Consider the following 27,647-nt stretch of genomic DNA (forward strand, 5'->3'; position numbering starts at 1 on the left):
GGGAGGAGGCCCGGGGGGGCCCGGGGCGGGGTTTAAGGGCAGGAAGTGACGCGTGGCGGAGGTCGCGCCCGGGGTCAGGAGCCGGCGGAAGTGGGCAACAACAAGACGGAGGGACATGGACAATTCGGCCAAGGAGCGGGAGGCCGTGGGCCTGGTGGCCGAGGCCGAGAAGAAAGTCCGCTCGACCCGCTCCTTCATGGCCTCCCTGTTCGGGTGAGCGGATGGGCTGGGAAGGGAATTAATAAACACTGGGGTTACTGTAGGGACTACTCTATAAACACGGGTTACTGTAGGGTCTGGTCTATAAACACTGGGGTTACTGTAGGGTCTGGTCTATAAACACTGGGGTTACTGTAGGGTCTGGTCTATAAACACTGGGGTTACTGTAGGGTCTGGTCTATAAACACTGGGGTTACTGTAGGGACTGGTCTATAGACACTGGGGTTACTGTAAGGTCTGGTCTATAAACACTGGGGTTACTGTAGGGACTGGTCTATAAACACTGGGGTTACTGTAGGGTCTGGTCTATAAACACTGGGGTTACTGTAGGGACTGGTCTATAAACACTGGGGTTACTGTAGGGTCTGGTCTATAAACACTGGGGTTACTGTAGGGACTGGTCTATAAACACTGGGGTTACTGTAGGGTCTGGTCTATAAACACTGGGGTTACTGTAGGGACTGGTCTATAAACACTGGGGTTACTGTAGGGTCTGGTCTATAAACACTGGGGTTACTGTAGGGACTGGTCTATAGACACTGGGGTTACTGTAGGGACTGCTCTATAAACACGGGTTACTGTAGGGTCTGCTCTATAAACACTGGGGTTACTGTAGGGTCTGGTCTATAAACACTGGGGTTACTGTAGGGTCTGGTCTATAAACACTGGGGTTACTGTAGGGACTGGTCTATAGACACTGGGGTTACTGTAGGGTCTGCTCTATAGACACTGGGGTTACTGTAGGGTCTGGTCTATAAACACTGGGGTTACTGTAGGGTCTGGTCTATAGACACTGGGGTTACTGTAGGGTCTGGTCTATAAACACTGGGGTTACTGTAGGGACTGGTCTATAAACACTGGGGTTACTGTAGGGTCTGGTCTATAAACACTGGGGTTACTGTAGGGACTGGTCTATAAACACTGGGGTTACTGTAGGGTCTGGTCTATAAACACTGGGGTTACTGTAGGGTCTGGTCTATAAACACTGGGGTTACTGTAGGGTCTGGTCTATAAACACTGGGGTTACTGTAGGGTCTGGTCTATAAACACTGGGGTTACTGTAGGGACTGGTCTATAAACACTGGGGTTACTGTAGGGTCTGGTCTATAGACACTGGGGTTACTGTAGGGTCTGGTCTATAAACACTGGGGTTACTGTAGGGACTGGTCTATAAACACTGGGGTTACTGTAGGGACTGGTCTATAAACACTGGGGTTACTGTAGGGTCTGGTCTATAAACACTGGGGTTACTGTAGGGACTGGTCTATAAACACTGGGGTTACTGTAGGGTCTGCTCTATAAACACTGGGGTTACTGTAGGGTCTGGTCTATAGACACTGGGGTTACTGTAGGGTCTGGTCTATAGACACTGGGGTTACTGTAGGGACTACTCTATAAACACTGGGGTTACTGTAGGGACTACTCTATAAACACTGGGGTTACTGTAGGGACTACTCTATAAACACTGGGGTTACTGTAGGGACTACTCTATAAACACTGGGGTTACTGTAGGGTCTGGTCTATAAACACTGGGGTTACTGTAGGGACTACTCTATAAACACTGGGGTTACTGTAGGGTCTGGTCTATAAACACTGGGGTTACTGTAGGGTCTGGTCTATAAACACTGGGGTTACTGTAGGGTCTGGTCTATAAACACTGGGGTTACTGTAGGGACTACTCTATAAACACGGGTTACTGTAGGGTCTGGTCTATAAACACTGGGGTTACTGTAGGGTCTGGTCTATAAACACTGGGGTTACTGTAGGGTCTGGTCTATAAACACTGGGGTTACTGTAGGGTCTGGTCTATAGACACTGGGGTTACTGTAGGGTCTGGTCTATAAACACTGGGGTTACTGTAGGGTCTGGTCTATAAACACTGGGGTTACTGTAGGGTCTGGTCTATAGACACTGGGGTTACTGTAGGGACTACTCTATAAACACGGGTTACTGTAGGGTCTGGTCTATAGACTCTGGGGTTACTGTAGGGTCTGCTCTATAAACACTGGGGTTACTGTAGGGACTGGTCTATAAACACTGGGGTTACTGTAGGGTCTGGTCTATAAACACTGGGGTTACTGTAGGGTCTGCTCTATAAACACTGGGGTTACTGTAGGGACTGGTCTATAAACACTGGGGTTACTGTAGGGACTGGTCTATAAACACTGGGGTTACTGTAGGGACTGGTCTATAAACACTGGGGTTACTGTAGGGACTGGTCTATAAACACTGGGGTTACTGTAGGGTCTGGTCTATAGACACTGGGGTTACTGTAGGGTCTGGTCTATAGACACTGGGGTTACTGTAGGGTCTGGTCTATAGACACTGGGGTTACTGTAGGGTCTGGTCTATAGACACTGGGGTTACTGTAGGGTCTGGTCTATAAACACTGGGGGTACTGTAGGGTCTGGTCTATAAACACTGGGGTTACTGTAGGGACTGGTCTATAAACACTGGGGTTACTGTAGGGTCTGGTCTATAGACTCTGGGGTTACTGTAGGGACTACTCTATAAACACTGGGGTTACTGTAGGGTCTGGTCTATAGACACTGGGGTTACTGTAGGGTCTGGTCTATAAACACTGGGGTTACTGTAGGGTCTGGTCTATAAACACTGGGGTTACTGTAGGGACTGGTCTATAAACACTGGGGTTACTGTAGGGACTACTCTATAAACACTGGGGTTACTGTAGGGACTACTCTATAAACACTGGGGTTACTGTAGGGACTGGTCTATAAACACTGGGGTTACTGTAGGGTCTGCTCTATAAACACTGGGGTTACTGTAGGGACTACTCTATAAACACTGGGGTTACTGTAGGGACTGGTCTATAAACACTGGGGTTACTGTAGGGTCTGGTCTATAGACACTGGGGTTACTGTAGGGACTGGTCTATAAACACTGGGGTTACTGTAGGGTCTGGTCTATAGACACTGGGGTTACTGTAGGGTCTGCTCTATAAACACTGGGGTTACTGTAGGGACTACTCTATAAACACTGGGGTTACTGTAGGGTCTGGTCTATAGACTCTGGGGTTACTGTAGGGTCTGGTCTATAGACACTGGGGTTACTGTAGGGACTGGTCTATAAACACTGGGGTTACTGTAGGGACTGGTCTATAAACACTGGGGTTACTGTAGGGTCTGGTCTATAGACACTGGGGTTACTGTAGGGTCTGGTCTATAGACACTGGGGTTACTGTAGGGTCTGGTCTATAGACACTGGGGTTACTGTAGGGTCTGCTCTATAAACACTGGGGTTACTGTAGGGTCTGGTCTATAGACTCTGGGGTTACTGTAGGGACTACTCTATAAACACTGGGGTTACTGTAGGGTCTGGTCTATAGACACTGGGGTTACTGTAGGGTCTGCTCTATAAACACTGGGGTTACTGTAGGGTCTGGTCTATAGACACTGGGGTTACTGTAGGGTCTGGTCTATAGACACTGGGGTTACTGTAGGGTCTGGTCTATAAACACTGGGGTTACTGTAGGGACTGGTCTATAAACACTGGGGTTACTGTAGGGTCTGCTCTATAGACACTGGGGTTACTGTAGGGTCTGGTCTATAAACACTGGGGTTACTGTAGGGACTGGTCTATAGACACTGGGGTTACTGTAGGGTCTGGTCTATAGACACTGGGGTTACTGTAGGGACTGGTCTATAGACACTGGGGTTACTGTAGGGTCTGGTCTATAAACACTGGGGTTACTGTAGGGTCTGGTCTATAGACTCTGGGGTTACTGTAGGGACTACTCTATAAACACTGGGGTTACTGTAGGGTCTGGTCTATAAACACTGGGGTTACTGTAGGGTCTGCTCTATAAACACTGGGGTTACTGTAGGGTCTGGTCTATAAACACTGGGGTTACTGTAGGATCTGGTCTATAGACACTGGGGTTACTGTAGGGACTACTCTATAAACACTGGGGTTACTGTAGGGTCTGGTCTATAGACACTGGGGTTACTGTAGGGTCTGGTCTATAGACACTGGGGTTACTGTAGGGTCTGGTCTATAAACACTGGGGTTACTGTAGGGTCTGGTCTATAAACACTGGGGTTACTGTAGGGTCTGGTCTATAAACACTGGGGTTACTGTAGGATCTGGTCTATAAACACTGGGGTTACTGTAGGGTCTGGTCTATAGACACTGGGGTTACTGTAGGGACTGGTCTATAAACACTGGGGTTACTGTAGGGTCTGGTCTATAAACACTGGGGTTACTGTAGGGACTGGTCTATAAACACTGGGGTTACTGTAGGGTCTGGTCTGTAAACACTGGGGTTACTGTAGGGTCTGGTCTATAAACACTGGGGTTACTGTAGGGTCTGGTCTATAAACACTGGGGTTACTGTAGGGTCTGGTCTATAAACACTGGGGTTACTGTAGGGTCTGGTCTATAAACACTGGGGTTACTGTAGGGTCTGGTCTATAAACACTGGGGTTACTGTAGGGTCTGGTCTATAACACTGGGGTTACTGTAGGGACTGGTCTATAAACACTGGGGTTACTGTAGGGTCTGGTCTATAAACACTGGGGTTACTGTAGGGTCTGGTCTATAAACACTGGGGTTACTGTAGGGTCTGGTCTATAAACACTGGGGTTACTGTAGGACTGGTTGATAAACACAGGGGATTATGTTGTGCTTTGTGTTAATAGCTTTTGAGCTGGTAATCTAATCTAACATGTCACTGTTAAATTACAGTAAGAAGTCTTACAACACCAGGTTAAAGTCCAACATGTTCGTTTCAAACACTAGCTTTCGGAGCACTGCTCCTTCCTCAGGTGGAGCAGTGCGCTGAAAGCTAGTGATTGAAACAAACCTGTTGTACTTTAACCTGGTGTTGTAAGACTTCTTACTGTGCTCACCCCAGTCCAACGCCGGCATCTCCACATCACTGTTAAATTATTGAGAGGGGCTGTTTCTTGTCTGCACTGTCTCCGTAGACGAATATTTAAGTTCTGTTGGTACAACACAATAAGGACTCTTTTTAATTCATCCAGTAACTAACACCCCACAAAACAAACTAACTGGCAATTTCTGTTCCTGTTGTCTGTTACGTTGACTCACTGTAGTGAGTAATAACTGGATGTGAAGTTTTGTGGGATGACCTGAAAGATCTCCTTTTCAGTAGGAGCTATATTCTTGGATGTTCCAGTAATTTCTGGATAGTGCCGTGTTCGTTGCGTTTGGCAGTGATGTAAAGTTAGCATCGAGAGGTTAATGATTTTAGTTTGGCTCAGATTAGTCTGAATCTGCTGATTACTCCACTTTGCAAACCGTCCTGGCAATCAGCCTCTTCAGGGTTTTCATTTGAAAGGGCCGATTTTAATTTCATAAAACCCCATCGCTTCCAGGTAGCTTGCAATTCATGTGAGATTAAGCTTTTTTTTTTCTTCTAAATAAAGTGATGTTTTATTGTCCTGGACAGTTTAACGGAGGTGAAATTTAACACGGCTGATTTCCCAATTAAGGGGCAATTTAGCGTGGCCAATCCACCTACCCTGCACGTCTTCGGGTTGTGGGGGTGAAACCCACGCAGACACGGGGAGAATGTGCAAACTCCACACGGACAGTGACCCGGGGCCGGGATCGAGCCTGGGACCTCGGTGCCATGTGGCAGCAGTGCTAACCACTGCACCACCATGCCGCCCTGATTCCGGTTATAATAAAGGAAGTTGCATTGTATAGCTCCTTCCATATGCTTGGGTCTTTAAAGCACTCTGCATCCTGATTAAGTACTTGTCCGGGTAGTCACCATTATAATGTAGGAAATGCAACAGCCTGTTTGTGCACAGCAAGATCCCACAAGCAGCAAATAACTAATGACAAACTACCAGGTACATCTTTGTGCTTTGGTGATCTACACAATACCTACAGTGTAGAAGGAGGCCATTCAACACCGACCCTCCGAAAGAGCACTCCACCCAGGCCAGCCCCCTGCCCTATCCCTGCAATCCCACCTAACCCGCACATCTTTGGACTGTGGGAAGATACCGGAGCAGCCGGAGGAAACCCATGCAGACACGGGGAGAAAGTTCAAACTCCACACAGGCAGTCGCCCAAGGCTGGAATTGAACCCGGGTCCCTGCCAACCACTGTACCACCATGCTGCCCGTATGGAATGGCAGATCCATGGGATCTATTGCATCGACCTGAGGTGGAGATCGGACCTTGGTTTAATGTTTCATCCAAATGATAGCGCCTCTGGCAGTGCGATGCTTCCTCGGTACTTCACCCTTCTCGATTATGTGCTCTGACCTCTGTGGTGGGACATGTACGCACAGGCCTCTGATGCAGGCGAGGGTGCTCCCATTAGCAAGGCTGCCATTATATATGGACACCTCTGATATTGAGATGCGGCTGTGGTTGGGTGGGCCAGCATTTATTGCCCATCCCGAATGTCCCTTGAACTGAGTGGCTTGCGAGGCCATTTCAGAGGGCAGTTGAGAGTCAGCCATGTTGCTGTGGATCTGGCGCGTAAACCAGACTGGGTAAGGATGGTAGATTTCCAATACTTTCATTATTGAATTCAAATTTCACTATCAGCTGTCATTACCCTGGGCCTCTGGATTATTAGTCGAGTGACAATACAGCTGTTCTTCTCTTCCCCCCACCTCTCTCCTTTATTGCAAATGTTGGCGGGCGTATTAAAATGGCAAGTGCATTTTGCAGAAATTCCAATTTACCAATAAAATTTGAAGAGCTTAGTTTGTTGGAAATGTAATCCTAATTGCGGACGCAACGCAAGAGGCCAGACCTGTGGGTAATCTCGCAAAGAAGCGGTGTGTCTCTCCTTTCGCCATTGACTAGCTTTCTATTACAGTGCAGTGGAGTTTTCCAGATGGGCTCTCTGCTGGGATTGTGGTGTTTAATTGCGAGCTGGCTCCATCGCGTCTGGGCAATCAGTGTTCGAGCCGCATTGTTTGTGCCAGGATTGCTGTCTCAGCCATTTTGAGCTTGTTCGTGTGTCTGGGTTGGCAGTCCCTTGGCTGAGGAAGTCTCGTTTGCAGCTGGCAGTTTTCTGCCTGAGCACAGTTGTGAAAAGTGTATTGGTGCATCAATAGCCTACAGGCAGAATATGTCATACTCGCAGCGTTCTACCCATTCTGCTTTGTAGTGAGCTACTGGTATTGGTTGACTGGGTTAGGGTGTGTCCTTTTTGCTGCAGCTTTGTTAATTTGGTAACATTCTCCTCTACCTACGTCCTGGTCTCTGGAATTCTTCCCCCCGCCCCCCCCCCCCAACACACGCACCTCATCTGATTCTCCATAAAACCTACCCTCTAACCAAGCTTTTAGCCATTGGACCTGAATCAAAGTTTGATAATGATCTTGGGTATTTTACTACATTGCAGTTGCTAATACACGTTGTCTGAAGGTTCTGGATTAAAGCTCCACACAGCACTTCACGTTTGGCACTGATGCTTCAGTGTAGATTGTAAGGTACATAGAACAGTACAGCACAGAACAGGTCCTTCAGCCCTCGATGTTGTGCCGAGCTTACATTGTCGAAGTATATTTCAGACAAGGCGCAATCTCGATATGAACGGTCCTTTGCCGCTATTTGAAGAGCAGGGAAAAGATTCCCAAATGGCACGGTAGCACAGTGGTTAGCACTGTTGCTTCGCAGCGCCAAAGACCCCAGTTCGATTCCCGGCTTGGGTCACTGTCTGTGCGGAGTCTGCACGGTCTCCCCGTGTCCGCGTGGGCTTCCTCCGGGTGCTCCGGTTTCCTCCCACAAGTCCCGAAAGACGTGCTTGTTAGGTGAATTGGACATTCTGAATTCTCTCTGTGTGTACCCGAACAGGGTGGCGACTAGGGGATTCTCACAGGAACAGCCAATGTAAGCCTACCTGTGATAGTAATAAAGATTATTATTACCATTCCTCAACCAGTTTAATTGATCACTTATCTCATTTCTTTCTGTGGGATTGTGCTGTGTGCAAATTGGTTGCTACATTTCACAGCATTACAACAGAGACTCCATTTCCATTCCTCTTAACTGCTTTGCATCGTCTCTTGGTTCTAAAAGTAGGTAAAACCTGAAAAGAAATTTGTTTGGCATTTGCATCAGTGCCCAAAAGCTATCCTGCACTGGGAACAATGGAAAATGTTCCTGCTTTCAGTGGTAGTTAAAGCAAAGAGGGACTTGAGGGTAGAAAATGGCAGGTGTATTTTTAGAACCATTGAATACCTACAGTGCAGGAGGACATTCGGCCCATCGAGGGCCCTGCCAAGGACCCTCTCCATATCCCCATAACTCCACCTAACCTTCACACCTGGGGCTGGTTTAGCACACTGGGCTAAATCGCTGGCTTTGAAAGCAGGCCAGCAGCACGGTTCAATTCCCGTATCAGCCTCCCCGAACAGGTGCCGGAATGTGGCGACTAGGGGCTTTTCACAGTAACTTCATTTGAAGCCTACTTGTGGCAATAAGCGATTTTCATTTCATGTTCACTTTTGGGCTGTGGGAGGAATCCGGAGCACCCGGAGGAAACCCACTCAGACACGGGGAGAAAGTGCAAAGTCCACACACAGTCACTCAAGGTCGGAATTGAACCCGGGACCCTGGAGTGTTGAGGCAGCGGTGCTAACCACTGTGCTGCCGTGCCTTGTAACACTTTGCCTCCTCGGCTGGGCCAGCATTTATTGCCCTTCACTAATTGTCCTCAAGAAGGTTCTCACCTTCTTGAACCGCTGGACTACCTGTGGGGTAAGGAGGGAGTTCCAGGCAGAAATGCAAGTTCTGTTCTTTTTCTTTTCCCCTCCCCAGTTTTCACTGCCCCTGCCCACCCCGATCCTCTCCATTTCCTTTCTCCCTTATACACGGAAACCAGCCACTCAACACTGCTGGCCTATACTAGTGTGTGTGAGCGGCTCAGGGGCCTGCTTCCCAACCTCATTGGCCCACGTCTATCTGCTGTCTAACCCTTCTTCCCCGTGCCTAACCGTTTTTCTAACTGTCTCACTCCAGCAGATATGACTGAATAGGAATCTGGCTTCGAAAACATAAATATTTTTTCACCATCCCTTTGCTAAGAGCACAAGGCACTGTCCCATCTGTAGCCTAACTGAGTTGAGCTCCATCAGCACAGACCATGGGACCACATCTGGTCTGCGTTGGCTGAGAGAATGTGTTTGCTACACTGGAACCAGGTGCAATTTGTGCCTTGAATGGGGTACATTAGTCTAGATTGGTGTGTATCTGTGAAGTTATATTATTTGAGAAATTCCTAATGAACATAGAGGATTCTTCAGTCAGTTACATTTTGCTTACAAAGTAAGGGCGGTACGGTCGGCACTGGGGTGATGGCTGCCGTTGTGATGAGGATCTCGCTCTGTGGTGTAGGTGCTGGGTGTTCACTTTGAACTGCAAAGTATTCTCAAGGGAATGTTGGGAGCACGGGAGAGAATCCTGGTGTTTTATAGTGTTGTTATCCTGCACTTCATCAGTCATCCTGGACTTTATTCCCTCGTGATTATCCTGTTGATTACATGTTGTTTCTTTTCTCCTGACGAGGGTGTGTGATGTTTGAACACGACGCCGAGGGTCGTTTGTTATCCTGTTTTAGCAAGAAGCATATTGAATCGTTAATGATATGTGGTTGTGCACAGTCTTATTGTTCTCTTTTTTTTTGTGCTGTAATCCTTGCATTTATCAGAAGGGAGTGCATTTTGGATACACTTTATCTCAGTTATAGAGATGATGAGTGTAGCCAAGTCGGGGATGATGGGTGGATTGGTGTGGTGGTGGGTGATGGGGTTAGATTAGTTGTCACTTCGATTGAGGATGGTCCCCGGTGAGGGCGCGTGGGGCCTCCGGCGAGAGCGGGCGGGCGGTGCCCCCGGTGAGAGGGCGCGGTGACCCCGGCGAGGGCCAATCGTACTGGGCTTTTATTTAGCCTTTATTTGTCGCTTTGAGTTTTGAGAATCCACGGTCATCTCCTTCGACGGCCCAGGCAGCTCATGTATCCGGGAGAGGACTGGGTTCCGCCTGAGTCTTTCCTTTTTGTGGTTGGTGTTTGTGGAGCTATTGGGTTGGGAGGAAATGCGTGGTGGTACATGCCTGGGTGTGGTTGGTTAATCCTTGCTCAACTTGTTGAAATGTGAGTGTGTGTGCTATGCCTCCTGAGTTGTTTGAGCCCTTCCGTTTGGGGGTAGGCTTGATGGGGAAGTTAGGAGCCCTCCTCCAATCGGTCTTGTATAATGGCTTTCCAAGTGCCCCCTTGTTGTGGCTGGGTCATCCGGGGGAGGCAGTGTGTTGTTTCAGAGGCAGTGCTGCTCTGTCCCTTTTGTACCCATGTCTGTGCTGAACTGTACCATTGTGGTGTTGTTGTGTTACTTGTTAAAATGAAAAACTTCAACAAAAAAAAAAAAAAAATTTTTAAAAGGGTCGTGGGGATAGAAAAAAACCCTGAAGTGTCTGATCAGTCATGATTGCATGGTGGAGCAAACTTAATGGGCCGAATGGTCTACTCCTGTTCCAATCAGCTCAGTAAGCTTGAAGGAAAGAATGCTCCCCTGGGTCTCTGCATTGACCCTTCCCCACTCCCTCTAACTTGCAGAATAACATGGGAGAATTAAAAATTGTTCTGCACTTTAAAAAAAAATTTAAAAAAATAACAAGTTGAACATCATTCAAGAAGGAACATAAATTTGTATTGTGGAAAATATACTAAAAGGACCCAAACTGCCTTAAATATTAGGTGCAGACTCTCTATCTGTTTCAGGCCTTGCTTGCTGTTGCTTGAAGCCAAATGTAAATGCTGTTCATCCCAATCATGATGTGGAGATGCCGGCGTTGGACTGGGGTGAGCACATTAAGAAGTCTTACAACACCAGGTTAAAGTCCAACATGTTTGTTTCAAACACTAGCTTTCGGAGCGCAGCTCCTTCCTCAGGTCAAGGAGCAGTGCTCCGAAAGCTAGTGTTTGAAACAAACATGTTGGACTTTAACCTGGTGTTGTAAGACTTCACCCCAATCAGTTATTGCCTTGTGACATCTTGCTCCCTTTCCGCTGGGCATTCAGCAATAAAATGCACGGCCGTCTCTGGCCTCTTAAGGGCCACCTGGGGAGCTGCATTAATATTTTATCCCAACCCAGAAGCAATTATATCAGCACTGCTTTCAAACTCCAAGTGTAACTTGTCGAGCCAGTGTCAGCATCGTATCTAGGTTTAAATTTGAACAGCGGTGAAATATGTCCTGGTTCAGTTGTTGTGAATGTCACAAAGCTGAATTTGGTTTCGGTTAACCTGTTTGGTGTCTGGTCGCGAAGAAGCGTTTATCGTGATATCGGGTGTCGCTAAACACCCTGCAGCTGATGAAGTACTTTGGAAGTGTAACGTCACCGTTTTAATACAGGAAATGTGGCGGAAAATCTGCGCACAGCCAGATCTCTCTGATCAATGTGACAAATAACCAACCAGGTGAAAATAATCTTTATTGTCACAAGTAGGCTTACATTAACACTGCAGTGAAGTTACCGTGAAAATCCCCCAGTCGCCACATTCTGGCGCATGTTCGGGTACACAGTGGGAGAATTCAGAATGTCCAATTCACCTAACAAGCACGTCTTTCGGGACTTGTGGGAGGAAACCGGAGCACCCGGAGGAAACCCACGCAGACACGGGGAGGACGTGCCGACCCGACATAGTGATCAAGGGAGAAATATTGGGCATGGCACTGGGGAGAACTCTCCTGAATTCTTTGAAATAATACCACGGGATCTTTTGCATCTACCGACACATCAATTTGGAAATGTGCTCAAGTCCCTGGAGTAGGAACTTGAACCCTACAATCGTTTTTGACTCTTGTTTAATTCTTCCCTTTGCTCAGACCCAGTTATTTCAACAGTGTAATTATATTTACCTTCCACAATTTATAATTCCCATTTTGAAAAGAAATCTGTTAGATCTTCAAGTCAGAGTTTAAAAATAAGTTCCTGGGAATAGAATAAGAACCAGTCTCATTAGGAGTGAAGTAATCTCAAAAGCACACGCCCGCCCCCACGACATTTTTGCTTTTATTTCCAAAAAATGAATTCAGTAGTGTGGTAACTTGACCACCAAAAGTTAGTCGAAACACGTTAACCTTTTCATATATAGAAGTAACGATGTTTAAAATCCGGTATGAACTCAAGAAACGGGAGCAGCGAGTTAAACATCAAAACAACAGTGAAATACAGATATACACAGGTAACAACAACAACTAATGATGTCGCAGCACTTACTGGTGACATCACTGGATTTAAATAAGAAGATGCATAATAATAACACTTCCATGACGAGTAAGTTTGCCTTTCAGCAGCAGTTATTGTGCCCATAATGCATTGATCGTTAAAATTTATGAAATATTTGTTCAATCCTTTTTTTAAAAAAAACATTTTTAAAAAATTAATTTTAAATTTAGTGTATCCAATTCATTTTTCCAATTAAGGGGCAATTTAGCGTGGCCAATCCACCTACGCTGCACATTTTTGGGTTGTGGGGGCGAAACCCACGCAGACACGGGGAGAATGTGCAAACTCCACACGGGCAGTGACCCAGAGCCGGGATCGAACCTGGGACCTTGGCGCCGTGAGGCAGCAGTGCTAACCCACTGCGCCACCGTGCTGCCCTGTATTTGTTCAATCCTAATTGTATTTCCGGTTGGAATTATCTCGAATGTGGTGTGGAATTGGTCCTCAAGTTGGGGAAGAACCCTTGCGTGCGTGTGAACATGGAACATTACAGCGCAGTACAGGCCCTTCGGCCCTCGATGTTGTCGTGTGTGTGCGTGCGTGCGCGGGGCAATTACACTAGGGCTCTAGTTGCCAAACGCCGACCACTTGGAAATAAAAGCAAAAATGTCGTGGGGAAGGGTGTGCGCTTGTGAGATTACTTCACTCTTAATGAGACTGGTTCTTGTTTAAGCAAACTGCTTTAAATTCTAGCAGACAAAGGGCTGATTATCAACCAGTGGCAAACACGCTGTCCTTCACAGTGTTTACTCGCAGATCCTTGTCATAAGGAGCTCACTGTCCCTATTGATGTTGTGCAAGTTCTCAATTACTATGCACATTATTTATTTTGTTACAACACCCTGGGCCAATGCGCAGTCAATTCCAGCCCCACTTATCCCAGAGTCGCAACACGGGTGAGGGGCAATTTAGTGTGGCCGATCCACCAACCCTGCATCTTTTTGGGTTGTGGGGGTGAGACCCACATAGACACGGGGAGAATGTGCAAACTCCACACGGACAGTGACCCAGAGTTGGGATCGAACCTGGGTCCTCAGTGCCATGAGGCAGCAGTGCTAACCACTGCGCCACCGTGCCGTCCTGCACTAATAACGGTAATCAAATAGGCAACAAATACAACTGGTTAACAACTAACTAATCTCTACTCAGCCACCCTCCCCTTAACTGTGTGTGTGTGTGTGTGTGTGTGTGTGTGTGTGTGTGTGTGTGTGTGTGTGTGTGTGTGTGAACGAGAGAGCTACAGAGCGGCTTCCGCCCTGTGGGTTCTCTCGGCAAAGCCCCACCTGACAGGAAGCCAGGCAGAATACTGTCCCTGGCCAATCCGCCAGCCAACCAATCGAAACAAACCCTTGCAATCCCATAAAGTTTGGGTTCTTCTGCCCAAAATACCAAACTTTATAACACCCGTGTATTATTTTGACACCTTGAGCTCCTTCCTTTCCTCAGCTCTACCTAAAGGAATGTCCCCATTCACGATACCAAAACGGTAAAGATAAAATAAAAGGGAAATCATCAGGAAGGGCCTGTACAATTTGGGACTCGCAGATCGGTGAGCTTCCCCCGAGTGGAGTGGGTTATACAACTGGAACATACCTGCGATTTCCTCAAGGGATGGTGATGATATGTCAGAAGGTTTTGCAGTTGGGCAGGTTGATCAAGGTTTTATAACCACAATTCCTCATTAATTGGAACCCAATCCAGGAGCGAAATATGAAATTAGACTGAAGTCCTTTGTTTTGATAGTTGGTTAGGGAGGGAGTTCCAGGATTTTGACTCGCTGACCGTGAAGGAACAGTGATATATTTCCAAGTCGAGGGCAGCACGGTGGCGCAGTGGGTTAGCCCTGTTGTCTCACGGCTCCGAGGTTCGATCCCAGCTCTGAGTCACTGTCCGTGTGGAGTTTGCACATTCTCCCTGTGTTTGCGTGGGTTTCGCCCCCTCAACCCAAAGATGTGCATGGTAGGTGGATTGGCCGTGCTAATTTGCCCCTTAATTGGAAAAGATGAATTGGCCACTATAAATTTATAATTAAAAAAAAAAAGTTTAAAAATATATATATTTCCAAGTCAGTGGCCTGGAGGGGAACTTGCAGGTGGTGGTGTTCCTGTGCATCTGCTGCCCTTGTCCTTCTAGTTGGAAGCGGTCACATGTTTGGAAGATGTTGCCTAAGGACCCTTTGAGTTCCTTGCAGGTGCTACACGCTACTGTCACTGTGCATCGGTGGTGGAAGGGGCTGCCGATTAACCGGGGCTGCCAATTAACCGGGGCTGCCTTGTCCTGGATGGTATTTGAATGTTGTCTCTGTGATAACTACCACACGCTGCCAAGGCTAGAAAAAAAAACCCTGCATTCAAGAAACATTTTCTTATCTCTTAACCTGACTACCTTGTGGTGAAGCTGCCAGTTGAGCGGTGATTTGGGGTGATCTCGTGCTATGGACCAATCAGATTATGACCAGAGACCCTTGTTTCTTCCCTGGACAGCACTCTGGCCCTGTCCACATTTTAACATCGTCCTGCTTTTCTGTTCAGGGGGTCTTCCAGATTAGAAGAAGCGTGTGAAATGTACGCCAGGGCTGCAAATATGTTTAAGATGGCCAAGAACTGGAGTGGTAAGTACAGACACCAACCATCTCACTCATTGTGTGCGTGTGGGCGCGCGCAATGTTGCCTGGCGTGTTTTCAAATTGTGCTTGTGGGTTCAATTGCAGTAATGATGAGTATTAATCACACCAGCACTCAGCTGCTTGTACCAGAAGCAGGATACAGGCACAGATCAAATTTACATGGCAATGGATACCGTTTCCGGGACGAGATTTTAATGGTGTGAAAATGGCAAAATTGGTTAAATTGCACAATGTTCTGTGCCAGCCATGCCCCCCCCCCCCGGGAGGGAACTGGTGAGGTGGCAAACACCCTGTTATGGTATTCGACCATCTTGACACGGGAGCAGGCATGAAACTCAGGGAGGAGGGGGGGGGGGGGGGGTCTTCCTCAGTGACCATTTACATCTTGGCTCTGAGAACGATGGCTTTGCTGAACTCTAAGCTGGGAGCTCACTTGCTGGTAGCCCCCAACACAGTTTGGTGGTTCTGACTGACCATTTAGCAGGCAGCGGGCCCGAGACCCTTTAGGAAGCCTCTGGGTTCACCTGAGGAGAGCGAGCGCTGACTAACAAATGGAGACATGAGGCAGGCAACACTCGTGGTACCACGGTAGTTACGTGTTGGACACTGCATCGAACAGACAGCCAGGATTTGAGAATAACACTGCTCTAATCCGAATGGAGAACAATCTCTGACAATTGTGTAAATGTTACCATGTCTTGTCACAGCCATTTTCTTTAGAAAAAGATAGCTTGTCCAGTTGAGCTGCTCCAGGGGGAATTGGATGGTTCTCTGAAAACGGGGAGTGTGCAGTGCCTCTGGGAGGTGGCGGGGAAGTGGCATGAGGAGAATTGCTCCTTCAGAGAGCCAGCACAGAGACAACCAGCCGAATGGCCTCTTCCTGTGCTGTAACCACTCTGCGGTTCCATGGTGGTTACTGCCATTTTAATTGGGCACAGATGAAGTTGCTTGGCCAATACCGTTTAAGGAGCCTTCTCCTGGGGATTTTGGCAGAGTCAGTCTAACTTCAGGTATAGGGGCCTTTTTCTTTTGCAATATGAACAGCAATGTCAACAGTGATGTTGCAACCTCCCATGGGATTTGGCCAACTGCTCCTATATTTGCATTATCCATGCGTTATATTTATCAAAGAGTACATGCAATCCTGTTTAAGCTCTTTGAACGCGGAGCAGTTTGTGCGTCCACCGTATCGGCCGTGTTTTCCACAGCCAGCGGCCAGCGTGCTTTGGTGTAACCCACTGCTGATGTGTGTGCATTTTTCTTTAGCCGCAGGCAATGCTTTCTGTGAGGCTGCGAAGCTCCACCTCCACTTGCAAAGTAAACACGATGCCGCAACAAACTTTGTCGATGCAGGAAATGCCTTCAAGAAAGCTGATCCCCAAGGTAACATCTTGGTCCTTGTCACACAAATGAATTACCGACGTATTCTTGTTTGCAAAAGAGTGCGAAAATGCAAATCAAATTTAATTCTAAATCCTCGCATCACTTAAAATTGCCATTTTAACTTTCATATTTTAGATTTAATTTCATACCATTGTTACTTCCAGTGCATGAAATGTAGTGTGCAATTTATGTTCCTGACACTGTTGTAGCACAGTGGGTAGCACTATTACTTCACAGCGCCAGAGTCCCAGGTTCGATTCCCAGCTGGGTCACTGTCTGAGCGGAGTCTGTACCTTCTCCCCGTGTCTGTGTGGGTTTCCTCCCACAAGACCCGAAAGACGTGCTTGTTAGGTGAATTGGACATTGTGAATTCTCCCTCTGTGTACCCGAACAGGCGCTGGAATGTGGCGACTCGGGGCTTTTCACAGTAACTTCATTGCAGTGTTGATATAAGCCTACTTGTGACAATAAAGATTATGAATTATTATTGTATTTTGGCTTTTGTATAAAGGCAGTAATTATTCACAATTGCAAGACGCTGTTTATTCTGAGCATCAGAGGCAACAGATTTGGGGTGGCTAAATTGACCATCGCAGCTAACTAACCACCATTGGCTTCTTGTATCGAGGCAGACCAAATAGGGAATGACTAATCTCCTGGCTTGGAGCCTCAATCAGAGTTTTAAACTTATGTTAATATACTGGCACAACAGCAAAATGTCTCCCTCCTTGATTGAAATGTTGGGAGGCTGGAGGAGTAGCTGAGCCTGGGAGCTGTGTAAGCAGAACAGCGGTAAGAGGAGAGACTGGGTAGCACGGTGGTTAGCACAGTTGCTTCACAACTCTTAAGGTCTCGGGTTCAATTCCCAGCTTGGGTCACTGTCTGTGCGGAGTCTGCACGTTCTCCCCGTGTCTGCGTGGGTTTCCTCCGGGTGCTCTGGTTTCCTCCCACAGTCCAAAGATGTGCAGGTTAGGTGGATTGGCCATGATAAATTGCCCCTTAGTGTCCATAAATGTTAGTTAGGGTGCTGGGTTACAGGGATAGGGTGGAGGTGTGGGCTTAAATGGGGTGTGCTTCCAAGCGGGTATAATACAACAGGGAAAAAGATGGAAAAGGGTACAATATTTCTTTGAAATTATCAATGAGCTAATGTTTAAGTGGTAATGTTTGTGGTTTTTCTTTTTTTTTCCAGAGGCCATTAATTGTTTAAACAGGGCTATCGAGATTTATACAGATATGGTAAGATGCTGATTCAAATATTTGTAATGTTGAAAGTCAGCTGCATAGCCTCCGAATCAGAAAGTTGCAGGTTCAAGCCCCACTCCAGACTTCGACCACAAAATTGACTAACCGTCCTGTGTATTGCTGAACGAGGGCCGTGTTGCCATTTTAGATGGGATGTTATAACCGAGGTTTGGTCTGAAGAGATGTGAATGATTCCCCACAACATTATTCAGAGTGCTGACCAAAATTCTTCCTTCCATCAGCACCAGAATTTTCTGCGGGATTCTACTGTTTGACGGTGAGGTTGTGCACTGGTGCACCAAACCCCTATGCTTTGCTACTATCTGTCGATGAGATCTACTCATTCTTGAAGGAGACAAGAGGGGACCAAAAGGATTTGTCTCCCACAACAGTGCCAGGGGGAGCTTGTGGCCATCCATGCTGTAATCGGATTATTCCTTATTTGTTTAAAATAGACAGGAAACAAAATATATTACTCCTAAAGCCATTGGTTTTAGGATTAGTTATTTTTAGCTGTTAATTGAAGAGACCTGTCCAACAAACAGAACATGCTGCAACCCAAGACGAATCGTAATTCACCAATAGGAAGGCATGTTATTTTAAAATCTTCCCCCCTCTTGTCGAAATGCACACTCCTTTCTCCATTTGTTATGCAGCTGGGACTGTCGATGAGGGTTTTGCAGAATATCAAAGCCGGTTTTAATTATTCCAACCGGTTTAGTAAGCACAGTACGAACCAAACGAAACACATCTCGGAACATTGTCCCCGTTGCTAGTCTAGGACTGACCATTTTGCATCTTCGTTTCGTTGTCGCGATCAGTCTTCTGAAGTGCCGGTTTGTGACGCCAATTTGTTTTTGTGCTCAGGGCCGGTTTACGATTGCAGCGAAGCACCACATATCGATAGCGGAGATCTACGAGAGCGAGTTGGTGGATATCGAGAAAGTCGGTATCTGAGCTGCCCTTGCGTTTCCTGTTGAATTTGTGCAAAAATTTAGTTTTGTGCTGGCCTTTTAAAAGTGTTAAACTGGGTTGCTATATGCCGCTAACCCTTGTCCCTTTTATTTACTCTTTTTATCGCTTGAGGACCAAGGGCTTCTGGGTGATTGCTTCTGAAATCGACCAGGAAAATTTAGTCATAGGTGTTTACATCATGGCATGCCGCCCAGTTTCTATCACTAAGCTAGTCCCACTTGCCTGCATTTGGCCCATATCCCTCTATTCCCACCCTGCCCATGTAACTGTCTAACTACTTTTTAAAAGACAAAATCATAAGGGCAGCACGGTAGCACAGTGGTTAGCACAATTGCTTCACAGCTCCAGGGTCCCAGGTTCGATTCCAGCTTGGGTAACTGTGCGGAGTCTGCACGTTCTCCCCGTGTGTGCGTGGGAAACCCGGGTGCTCCGGTTTCTTCCCACAGTCCAAAGATGTGCAGGTTAGGTGGATTGGCCATGATAAATTGCCCTTAGCGTCCAAAATTGCCCTTCGTGTTGGGTGGGGTTACTGGGTTACGGGGAGAGGGTGGAGGTGTTGCCCTCGGGTAGGGTGCTCTTTCTAAGAGCCGGTGCAGACTCGATGGGCCGAGTGGCCTCCTTCTGCACTGTAAATTTTATGATACCCGCCTCTACCACTGTCTCTGGCAGCCCATTCCAGGTGCTCGCCATCCGCTGGTCTCTTTTGTATCTCTCCCCTCTCACCTTAAAACTATGCCCTCTAGTTCTAGACTCCTCTACCCTTGGGAAAAGATGTCGACTATCTACCTTATCTATGCTCCTCATTATTTTACAGACCTCTATAAGATCACCCCTAAGCTCCAGGGGTAAAAGTCCCAGCCTATCCAGCTTCTCCTTATAACTCAGAACGTCAAGTCCTGGTAGCATCCTCGTAAATTTCTTGGTCTCTGTTATCTGGGTACCATATTGTATGAAAACTTTGAGGAAATAATTCTCTCCTCGTCCTGGAGGATTGGTATGTTCTTCCATGGGTGCTGATCACAACACCAGCTTGGATTTATATAGTGCCTTGAGAAGAATTATAAAACAAAATTTAACCGAGCTACAAAAAGATTATTACGGCAGCCAATCAAGTCATCCAGATAGATTTTTAAAGAAGCGGGGTTTAAGGAGCGAATTCCAGAGCTTGGGGAACTGAAGGAACCCATCCCAAGATGAAGCCATTAAAATCGGCAATGCACAAGAGGCCAGAATTGGAGAAACATAAATATCCTGGAAGATTGTGGGGCTGGGGGACTTTGAACCGGGGGGAGGGGGGGCACGGTTAAGTTGCGAACAAATCACTGACCACAGGGGCGGCATGGCAGTGCAGTGGTTAGCACTACTCCTTCATAGCGCCTTGGTCCCAGGTTCGATTACTGGCTTGTCTGTGCGGAGTCTGCACGTTCTCCCCGTGTCTGCGTGGGTTTCCTCTGGATGCTCCGGTTTCCTCCCACACAAGTACTGAAAGACGTAGGGCGGCGTGTGGCGCAGTGGTTAGCACTGGGACTGCGGCACTGAGGACCTGGGTTCGAATCCCGGCCCTGTGTCACTGTCCATGAGGAGTTAGCACATTCTCCCCATGTCTTCCTGGGTCTCACCCCCACAACGTAAAGATGTGCAGAGTAGGTGGATTGGCCGCGTGAAATTTCCCCTTAATTGGGGGGAAAAAATAATTGGGTACTTCAAATTTAAAAACAAATCGCTGACCACTTCGGCTTCCAATTGATGAAGCATCACATGGAATTGACATTGTGTCAGTGGGCTGTTCGCCTGCAGTAGGCTGCACAGTCCATTCCTGCACTTGCCCAAAACCCGTGGTTCTTTTGAAAAATGTGTTAATATTATTGAAAGATTAAAAAAATTGGAGCTATTGCTCAATCGGTTTCAGAAATGTGCGTCTTTTAATGGCAGAATCTCATTCTGTTCTGTTTGGCCTGTGACACGAGACTGCTGTTCTTATTCATTTGGCAAATACGGTTTTTCACTGAAGCGGCCTCACAGCTTCCCTTCCTCTTTTTCAGGCAATTGCACATTATGAACAGGCAGCTGATTACTACAGAGGTGAAGAGTCCAACAGGTTAGCAAAGCTTTGATTGCCACTGAAAGGACCTTCCATCTGGAAGGACAAGGGCAGTTGACATATGGAAACACCCTCACCTGGACGTTCCCCTCCGAGTCATTCAAAATCCTGACTTGGGCGGTACAGTTCCTTCACAGCGTCAGGGACCCGGGTTTGATTCCTGGCTTGGGTCACTGTCTGCGCGGAGTCTGCACGTTCTCCCCGTGTCTGCGCGGGTTTCCTCCGGGTGCTCCGGTTTCCTCCCACAAGTCCCGAAAGACGTGCTTGTTAGGTGAATTGGACATTCTGAATTCTCCCTCCGTGTACCCGAACAGGCGCTGGAATGTGGCGACTAGGGGCTTTTCACAGTAACTTCATTGCAGTGTTAATGTAAGCCGACTTGTGACACTAATAAAGATTATTATTATCAGCTGTTCCTTCACTGTCGCTGGGTCAAAATCCTGGAACTCCCTCCCTAACAGCACTGTGGGTGTACCTACACTACACGGACTGTGGCGGTTGAAGAAGGCAGCTCACCCACCACCTTCTCGAGATAATTGGGATTGAGAAACAAATGCTGGGCCCAGCCCAGCGACGCCCACATCCCGTAAAAATTAATTTTAAAACGTATTATTCTTTTTGAAGATGGGACGATGGACGGCATGTGGCGCAGTGGTTAGCACTGGGACTGCGGCGCTGAGGAACCGGGTTCAAACCCCGGGCCTGGGTCACTGTCCATGTGGAGTTTGCACATTCTCCCAGTGTCTGAGTGGGTCTCACCCCCACAACCCAAAGATGTGCAGGATAGGTAGATTGGCCACATTAAATTGCCCCTTAATTGGAAAAAAAAATAATTGGGTAATCTAAATTTATTTTAAATATATATATATATATATATATATATATATATATATATATTATTTTTTTTTCCCGGTTTTGTCCAGTTGCTGCATTTGGAATAATGAAGCATCTTGCCAGTAGTATAGAGTTGTGCAAAATATATTAGCTCAACATCTCCTTGCCTCACAAATTTGTACATTCAGCATTTTCAGTGTTAAACGTGGACACAGAGTGACCAAAGATTAGAAACACAGTGAAGCATGCACATATACAAGATTTTTTAACAATCCAACGCTTGCCTTTTATTTAAATTTGTGCAGAGGTCATGCAGGATAGTTCTGAATATATTTAGCCTGTCGATGCTTTTTGTTCTCTCTGCAGTTCTGCAAATAAGTGCTTGCTGAAAGTTGCTACGTATGCTGCACAGCTTGAACAGTATCCCAAAGCTGTAGAGATATATGAGCAGGTTAGTGAATGTTTTCACCCAGGGGATATTTGTGTCCCTGAGCTTCTTATGATCAAAATGAATGGCGGAGCAGGCTTGAAGGGCCGAATGGCTTCCTTCTCCTCCCAGCTTGCATGTTTCTAATGAGGGAGGGCAGGACTGCACAGTTTTTAATTCTAGTTGGAGCTCCCCTGATTAGTTGATGGGTAAATGCTTTCTTTGGCATCGTACAGGGTAGCGAAGGTCCCAAGTTAGATTCCCCCTTTTAGCTGATAGAATCTGCCCCCCCCCCCCCCCGTGTCAGTTCCTGGGTTCCGTTTGATCATGGTTGGTCTCTAATATCTTAATTCCTTTAACCGATCTTCCCATGGACCGTGATTTTCCCCTTACCTAACCAAGATCTATCAATCTCTGGTTTGAGAATTTCAATTGACCCTTCATCTCCCCAGACCAGCTTTAACCTCCTTCTCGAGGAAATCATTCCCAAATTCTACTCCCCTTTACGTGAAGTGGTGCCTCCTGCCATCCACCCCGGCTCGAAATGGTCAAGCCGGGTCTGGACTCCCACGGAATTGATACAGTGCAGAAGGAGGCCATTCGGCACACTGTGTCTGCAACAACTCTCCGGTTTAGTTATTTTCCCCTGCCTTTCCGCGCGCGCGCGTGTGTGTGTGTGTGTTCGCACCACCACCTGCACCCAAAAGCTTTTCCGAATCAGTTTAAATCCTCCCTCCCTTCTGTTTATCTAGCTTCTCTTAAATGCATCTGTACAGTTGCACCACTCCTATGGCAGTGAGTTCCAATTTCTCTCGCCGCTCCCTGGCTGAGGAACCATTTCCCCATTTTGTTCTAAAGTTGCTCACCACCTTCAACCTCTTGCGTTCTATCTTTATTGGTCAAATGGGGAAAGGTTTGCCGCCTTTGTGCCCCGGCCCTTTTTTAAAAAAAATTTCTCAATCTTGTCGCATTTAACTTGATTCTTGCTGTGAATTTAAGCTTTTGTACACCACAGGTAGGCACTACAGCCATGGACAGCCCCCTCCTGAAATACAGTGCTAAAGAATACTTCTTCAAAGCTGCCCTCTGCCACTTCTGTGTCGATATGTTAAACGCCAAGGTAGGTCGGTGCCGGAGAACCAGTCGATGTGATTGCTACTTTGCCCCTAGCTGCTTTTTAGAAACTGGTGTGGTTTATTGGTAATGGTTTTGGAGGTGATTTAAAGGCGCTGGTTGTGGGAAATGTTGCCCGTGAGAATTTGGAATGAGGTTGAAGCAACGGGCATTGTCTATAAAAGCTTTACTCCACCTCCTGTGCTCCAGGGAAGAGAGAGAACTTTAGAGCATTTTTTTTTTATTGAAAGAAAAATCCATGACGGTAGATTTTTATACAGTGGTGTGAGAGCCGATGGTGCACTCCCGTGTGTTTTAATACATAATCTTTATTGTCAGAAGTAGACTTACATTAACACTGCAATGAAGTTACTGTGAAAAGCCGCTAGTCACCACATTCCGGCGCCTGTTCGGGTACACCGAGGGAGAATTCAGAATGTCCAATTCACCTAACAAGCACGTCTTTCAGTACTTGTGGGAGGAAACCAGAGCACCCGGAAGAAACCCACGGGGATACTCCGCACAGATAGTGACCCAAACCGGGAATCGAGCCTGGGACCTTGGCGCTGTGAAGCAGCAGTTCGAACCACTGCTACCATACCGCCCATAAAAGGAGAATGTTTGTAGTGGGATGTGAACCCACGCCCCTTGAAAGGGACCAGAAATCACCAGGCTTAAACGAGGCAAGGAGACACACTCCTTGAGTCTGGTGCCTTAGACCACTCGGCCATCCTGACAGATTTGCAGAAAACTTGGAGCAAACTGACCAAACGGCCCTGGCTTAGGCAGCACGGTAGCATTGTGGATAGCACAATTGCTTCACAGCTCCAGGTTCGATTCCCGGCTTGGGTCACTGTCTGTACGGAGTCTGCACTTTCTCCCCGTGTGTACGTGGGTTTCCTCCGGGTGCTCCGGTTTCCTCCCACAGTCCAAAGATGTGCAGGTTAGGTGGATTGGCCGTGCTAAATTGCCCTTAGCGTCCAAAATTGCCCTGAGTGTTGGATGGGGTTACTGGGTTACGGGGATAAGGTGGAGCTGTGGACCTGAGTAGGGTGCTCTTTCCAAGAGCTGGTGCAGACTTGATGGGCCGAATAGCCTCCTTCTGCACTGTAAATCCTATGATAACTGCAATTAATATCGCTTTCCTCAAGAGTTACGGCTGTCGATTGAGAGGACAAGCGGCAGAAATTCCAGGCAGATGCCTTGTGTCAGCATCCACAGCCCAGTCCTTTTGAGACTGAAGAGGGCTCTGTCCATGGGCGAGCTCCAGGACTGGGCGGGTTTGTCAATCTGAGTTTTATGTTTGCCGAGATGTGAAGCTGGCAAAATCCTGGCCCTCAGCTGGTGTGAGGAAGATAATAGGCCTGTGGAATAACCTATCGTGCCTCTTCTGTCCTTTATCCGTTTGCTGCCATTTTTTGATTTTTGCATCCAAGTGTATCCCACTGCGTTTCAATTATCCCACAGTTGGCCGTTACGAAATACGAGGAAATGTTCCCAGCCTTCTCGGATTCCAGGGAGTGCAAACTGGTCAAGAAGCTTCTGGACGCCTTTGAGGAGCAGAACGTTGATGGCTACACCGATGCGGTAAGAGCTCGAGATTGAGCAAATCAGATTTGTCGCCAAGTCTCGGCGACATTAGGCTGACATCGGTCATTGTCGGGGATGTTTAAAAAAAATGTTGGGAACGTTGTGCATTTCAAATTGTGCCAGGAGTTCTCGTTGGATGTAATGGTTTCTAACGCAGTATTTGGAGAGTCGAGCTTGCCTTGACTGACATGGTTGTCTGTAAGAATAACTGTTCAAAAATAATATGCAGTGGCTTGGGAGGTGTGAGACATGAGGTGCTGTCTCGCTACCTACAGTAAGCCAGAGGTGCTTATAATATTTTAAATATTTCTAATTAAGGGGCAATTTAGTGTGGCCAATCCACCTACCCTGCACATCTTTGGGTTGTGGGAGTGAGACCCACACCAACACGCTGAAAATGTGCAAACTCCCACGGACAGTGACCAGCGGCCGGGATCAAACCCGAGTCCTTGGCACCGTGAGGCAGCAGTTCTAACCACTGTGCCCCGTGCAGCCCGAACTGATTGCATTCCAACAACAGTTGGAAAACCTGTCGCATCAAACAAGATTTTGGCTGTTCTACTTTGCCCGTTAAATGCAGATTTAGATTTATTGTCACATGTACCGAAGTACAGTGGAAAGTATTGTTCTGTACAATTATCGCTCCGTACAAGAAAAACAGGACATGCACTGTTGGGTGAAGCATACAGCCAAACTTCAGTGCCGGGCCAGCTCCCTGGAGAAGTTCGATGTTGACTATTGATCAGAGATGAAGTTATAAGTATCTGCGTTTGATATAAATGATCATTAACTTGCACAGTACCATGTACAATGGTGTCAGAAGTGGGAATGGTTCTCAACAATCTGCATGAAGCGGTGTTTCCGTGACAGCCCCTATATAAATAGACTGAGGGGCATGAGGTTAATTCATATTAAGGACACCACCTTAAATGGTTTCCCCACAGATAGTTTCATCCCACGCCGCATAAATTATCCCTCCACCCCCATGGCCATGGGCTTGCTCGCACAGTGGGTGGATGAAAGACGTCTTTTTGTAACGCCTTTCACAGCCTCAGATATTCCAGAGACCTTTTTGGAGCCAATTAAATGTGGTCACCGTTATGTTGTCGAGAGAGTGTTGTAGGACGTTCACACTGGCCCGGCAAGCTCTCGGTTACCGTCGAGAAAGAGAACCTGTCTCTCACATCTCCAAACTTTGCCCCACAGACCTTAAACTGTGCCCTCTGGTGACTGACCCCTCCACCCTGGGAAAGAGTGCCTGCCCATCCGCTCTATCCATGGCCCCTCATAATCTTGTAGATCTCTATCAGGTCACCCCTCAACCTCCGTCTTTCCAACGAAAACAGTCCGAGTCTATTCAGCCTCTCCACGTAGCTTACACCCTCCAGATTAGAGAACATCCTGGTAAACCTCCTCGGCACCCTCTCCAAAGCCTCCACATCCTTCTGATAGTGTGGCGATCAGAATTGTGCGCAACATTCCAAGTGCGGCCGTACCAAGGTTCTGTACAACTGCAGCATGACTGGCCAGTTTTTATACTTGATGCCCCGTCCAATGAAGGCAAGCATTCCGTATACTTTCTTGACTACCTTGTCCACTTGTGTTGCCACGTTCAAAGGCACTGAAGCCGACTGTTTATTCCCTTTTACAGGTGAAGGAGTACGATTCCATCTCACGGCTGGACCAGTGGTTGACTACGATGCTTTTACGTATCAAGAAGACTATCCAGGGGGAAGAGAGCGACCTGCGTTAAGGAGCAACTGTGTATATATTAAAGCAAACTATCTCTGTAATCAATACCCGACGAGTGAGGGGGGGGGTCGCTTTTTGATAAAACATGCATTGCAAATCAGAAAAGCGATGGAACATTCCAGAATTGGAAGTGTTTGAACAATTTTTTGCATTTATTCAGGAAGAAAATAGTAACGCTTACAGATTGGGCTGGGGTGAGCTTTTTATTTTTAAACCAATCTGTTCACCCCCCGCCCCTGACCAACGCCCTCCCCCGCCCCCACCGATTTCCCCCTGAATCCTTCTTGCAGAACAACTGTTCATGTATGCAATTTGCCTGTTTAAATTTATGGCATTAACTTGATTTGTAATAAAACTTGTAGCTATTGAAGGTAACCCAACATCTGGCCACGAAAATAGAGAGGGAGGAAAAACACCCGCGGTGATTGCCTGATTTGCTCTGCACAGTTTTCTTTCTATCAGCGAGTTAATTAGCCGACCGCCTCCCCTGAGCGCTGACCAAGGACGGGGGTCAGCCTCGGTTGTGATGCCCGCTACAGTCGAATAGCCAGCTGGGTTTTTTTTCTCCCTCGAACATGCGTGAATCCCTGCCGGGATTGGTTAGCCCAGAAAGTAAGCGCTCAGCAGTGTGTTGTGGGGGGGGGGGGGTTTCAATGCGTGGCAGGGGGGGATAACTTGCTCGTGGTACATTAAGTTATATAACGTGTTTTAACCTGAATCTTCTCGATGCGCGCTGTTGACTATTTTTCTGGTATTTAAATGCTTTTTGGATATGCATTTTAGGGCAGCGTTTGCCTCAGGCCAGAGTAGACATGCCATCACGTATCGCATTAATTGGAGCTGTTGAGGTCTAAACAGACCAGCTCTCGGAGAACTGTAGGTTTACTGTGCACAGCAGATCTGATGGGATGACGTTTTACGTCTTACATGGGGGAAACGTGTGTGGGTATGACATTTAGCTAGTTGCAACCATTGTATAAATGCACTATATCATATAATTTTTAAATCTGAATAAATGTTACAGCCAACTATTTATTTTATTTTTTTTATTTTGCTGCAATGTTCAGTTCGTTCTACATAACAGAACTTTAGGATTTTGCATCTTACGTCCACAGAAAAGGTGATCTCCTGCTTGGCT

At 47.1% G+C, this 27,647-nt stretch overlaps 1 protein-coding gene across 1 annotated transcript; it reads left to right on the forward strand.

Moving 5' to 3' along the window:
- The first annotated feature begins 27 nt into the window (after positions 1 to 27).
- On the forward strand, positions 28 to 27,540 carry napab (N-ethylmaleimide-sensitive factor attachment protein, alpha b). Its single transcript, XM_038786034.1, has 10 exons — positions 28 to 213; positions 14,995 to 15,074; positions 16,356 to 16,472; positions 17,665 to 17,711; positions 18,585 to 18,662; positions 20,735 to 20,790; positions 21,994 to 22,078; positions 23,070 to 23,174; positions 24,635 to 24,754; positions 26,409 to 27,540. Exons 1-10 carry the CDS (start codon positions 116 to 118, stop codon positions 26,508 to 26,510), a joined length of 888 nt encoding a protein of 295 aa, XP_038641962.1. The 5' UTR covers positions 28 to 115; the 3' UTR covers positions 26,511 to 27,540.
- The last annotated feature ends 107 nt before the right edge of the window (positions 27,541 to 27,647 follow it).

This window comes from Scyliorhinus canicula, chromosome 27 (assembly GCF_902713615.1).
Source record: "Scyliorhinus canicula chromosome 27, sScyCan1.1, whole genome shotgun sequence".
NCBI classification, from domain to species: Eukaryota; Metazoa; Chordata; class Chondrichthyes; order Carcharhiniformes; family Scyliorhinidae; genus Scyliorhinus; species Scyliorhinus canicula.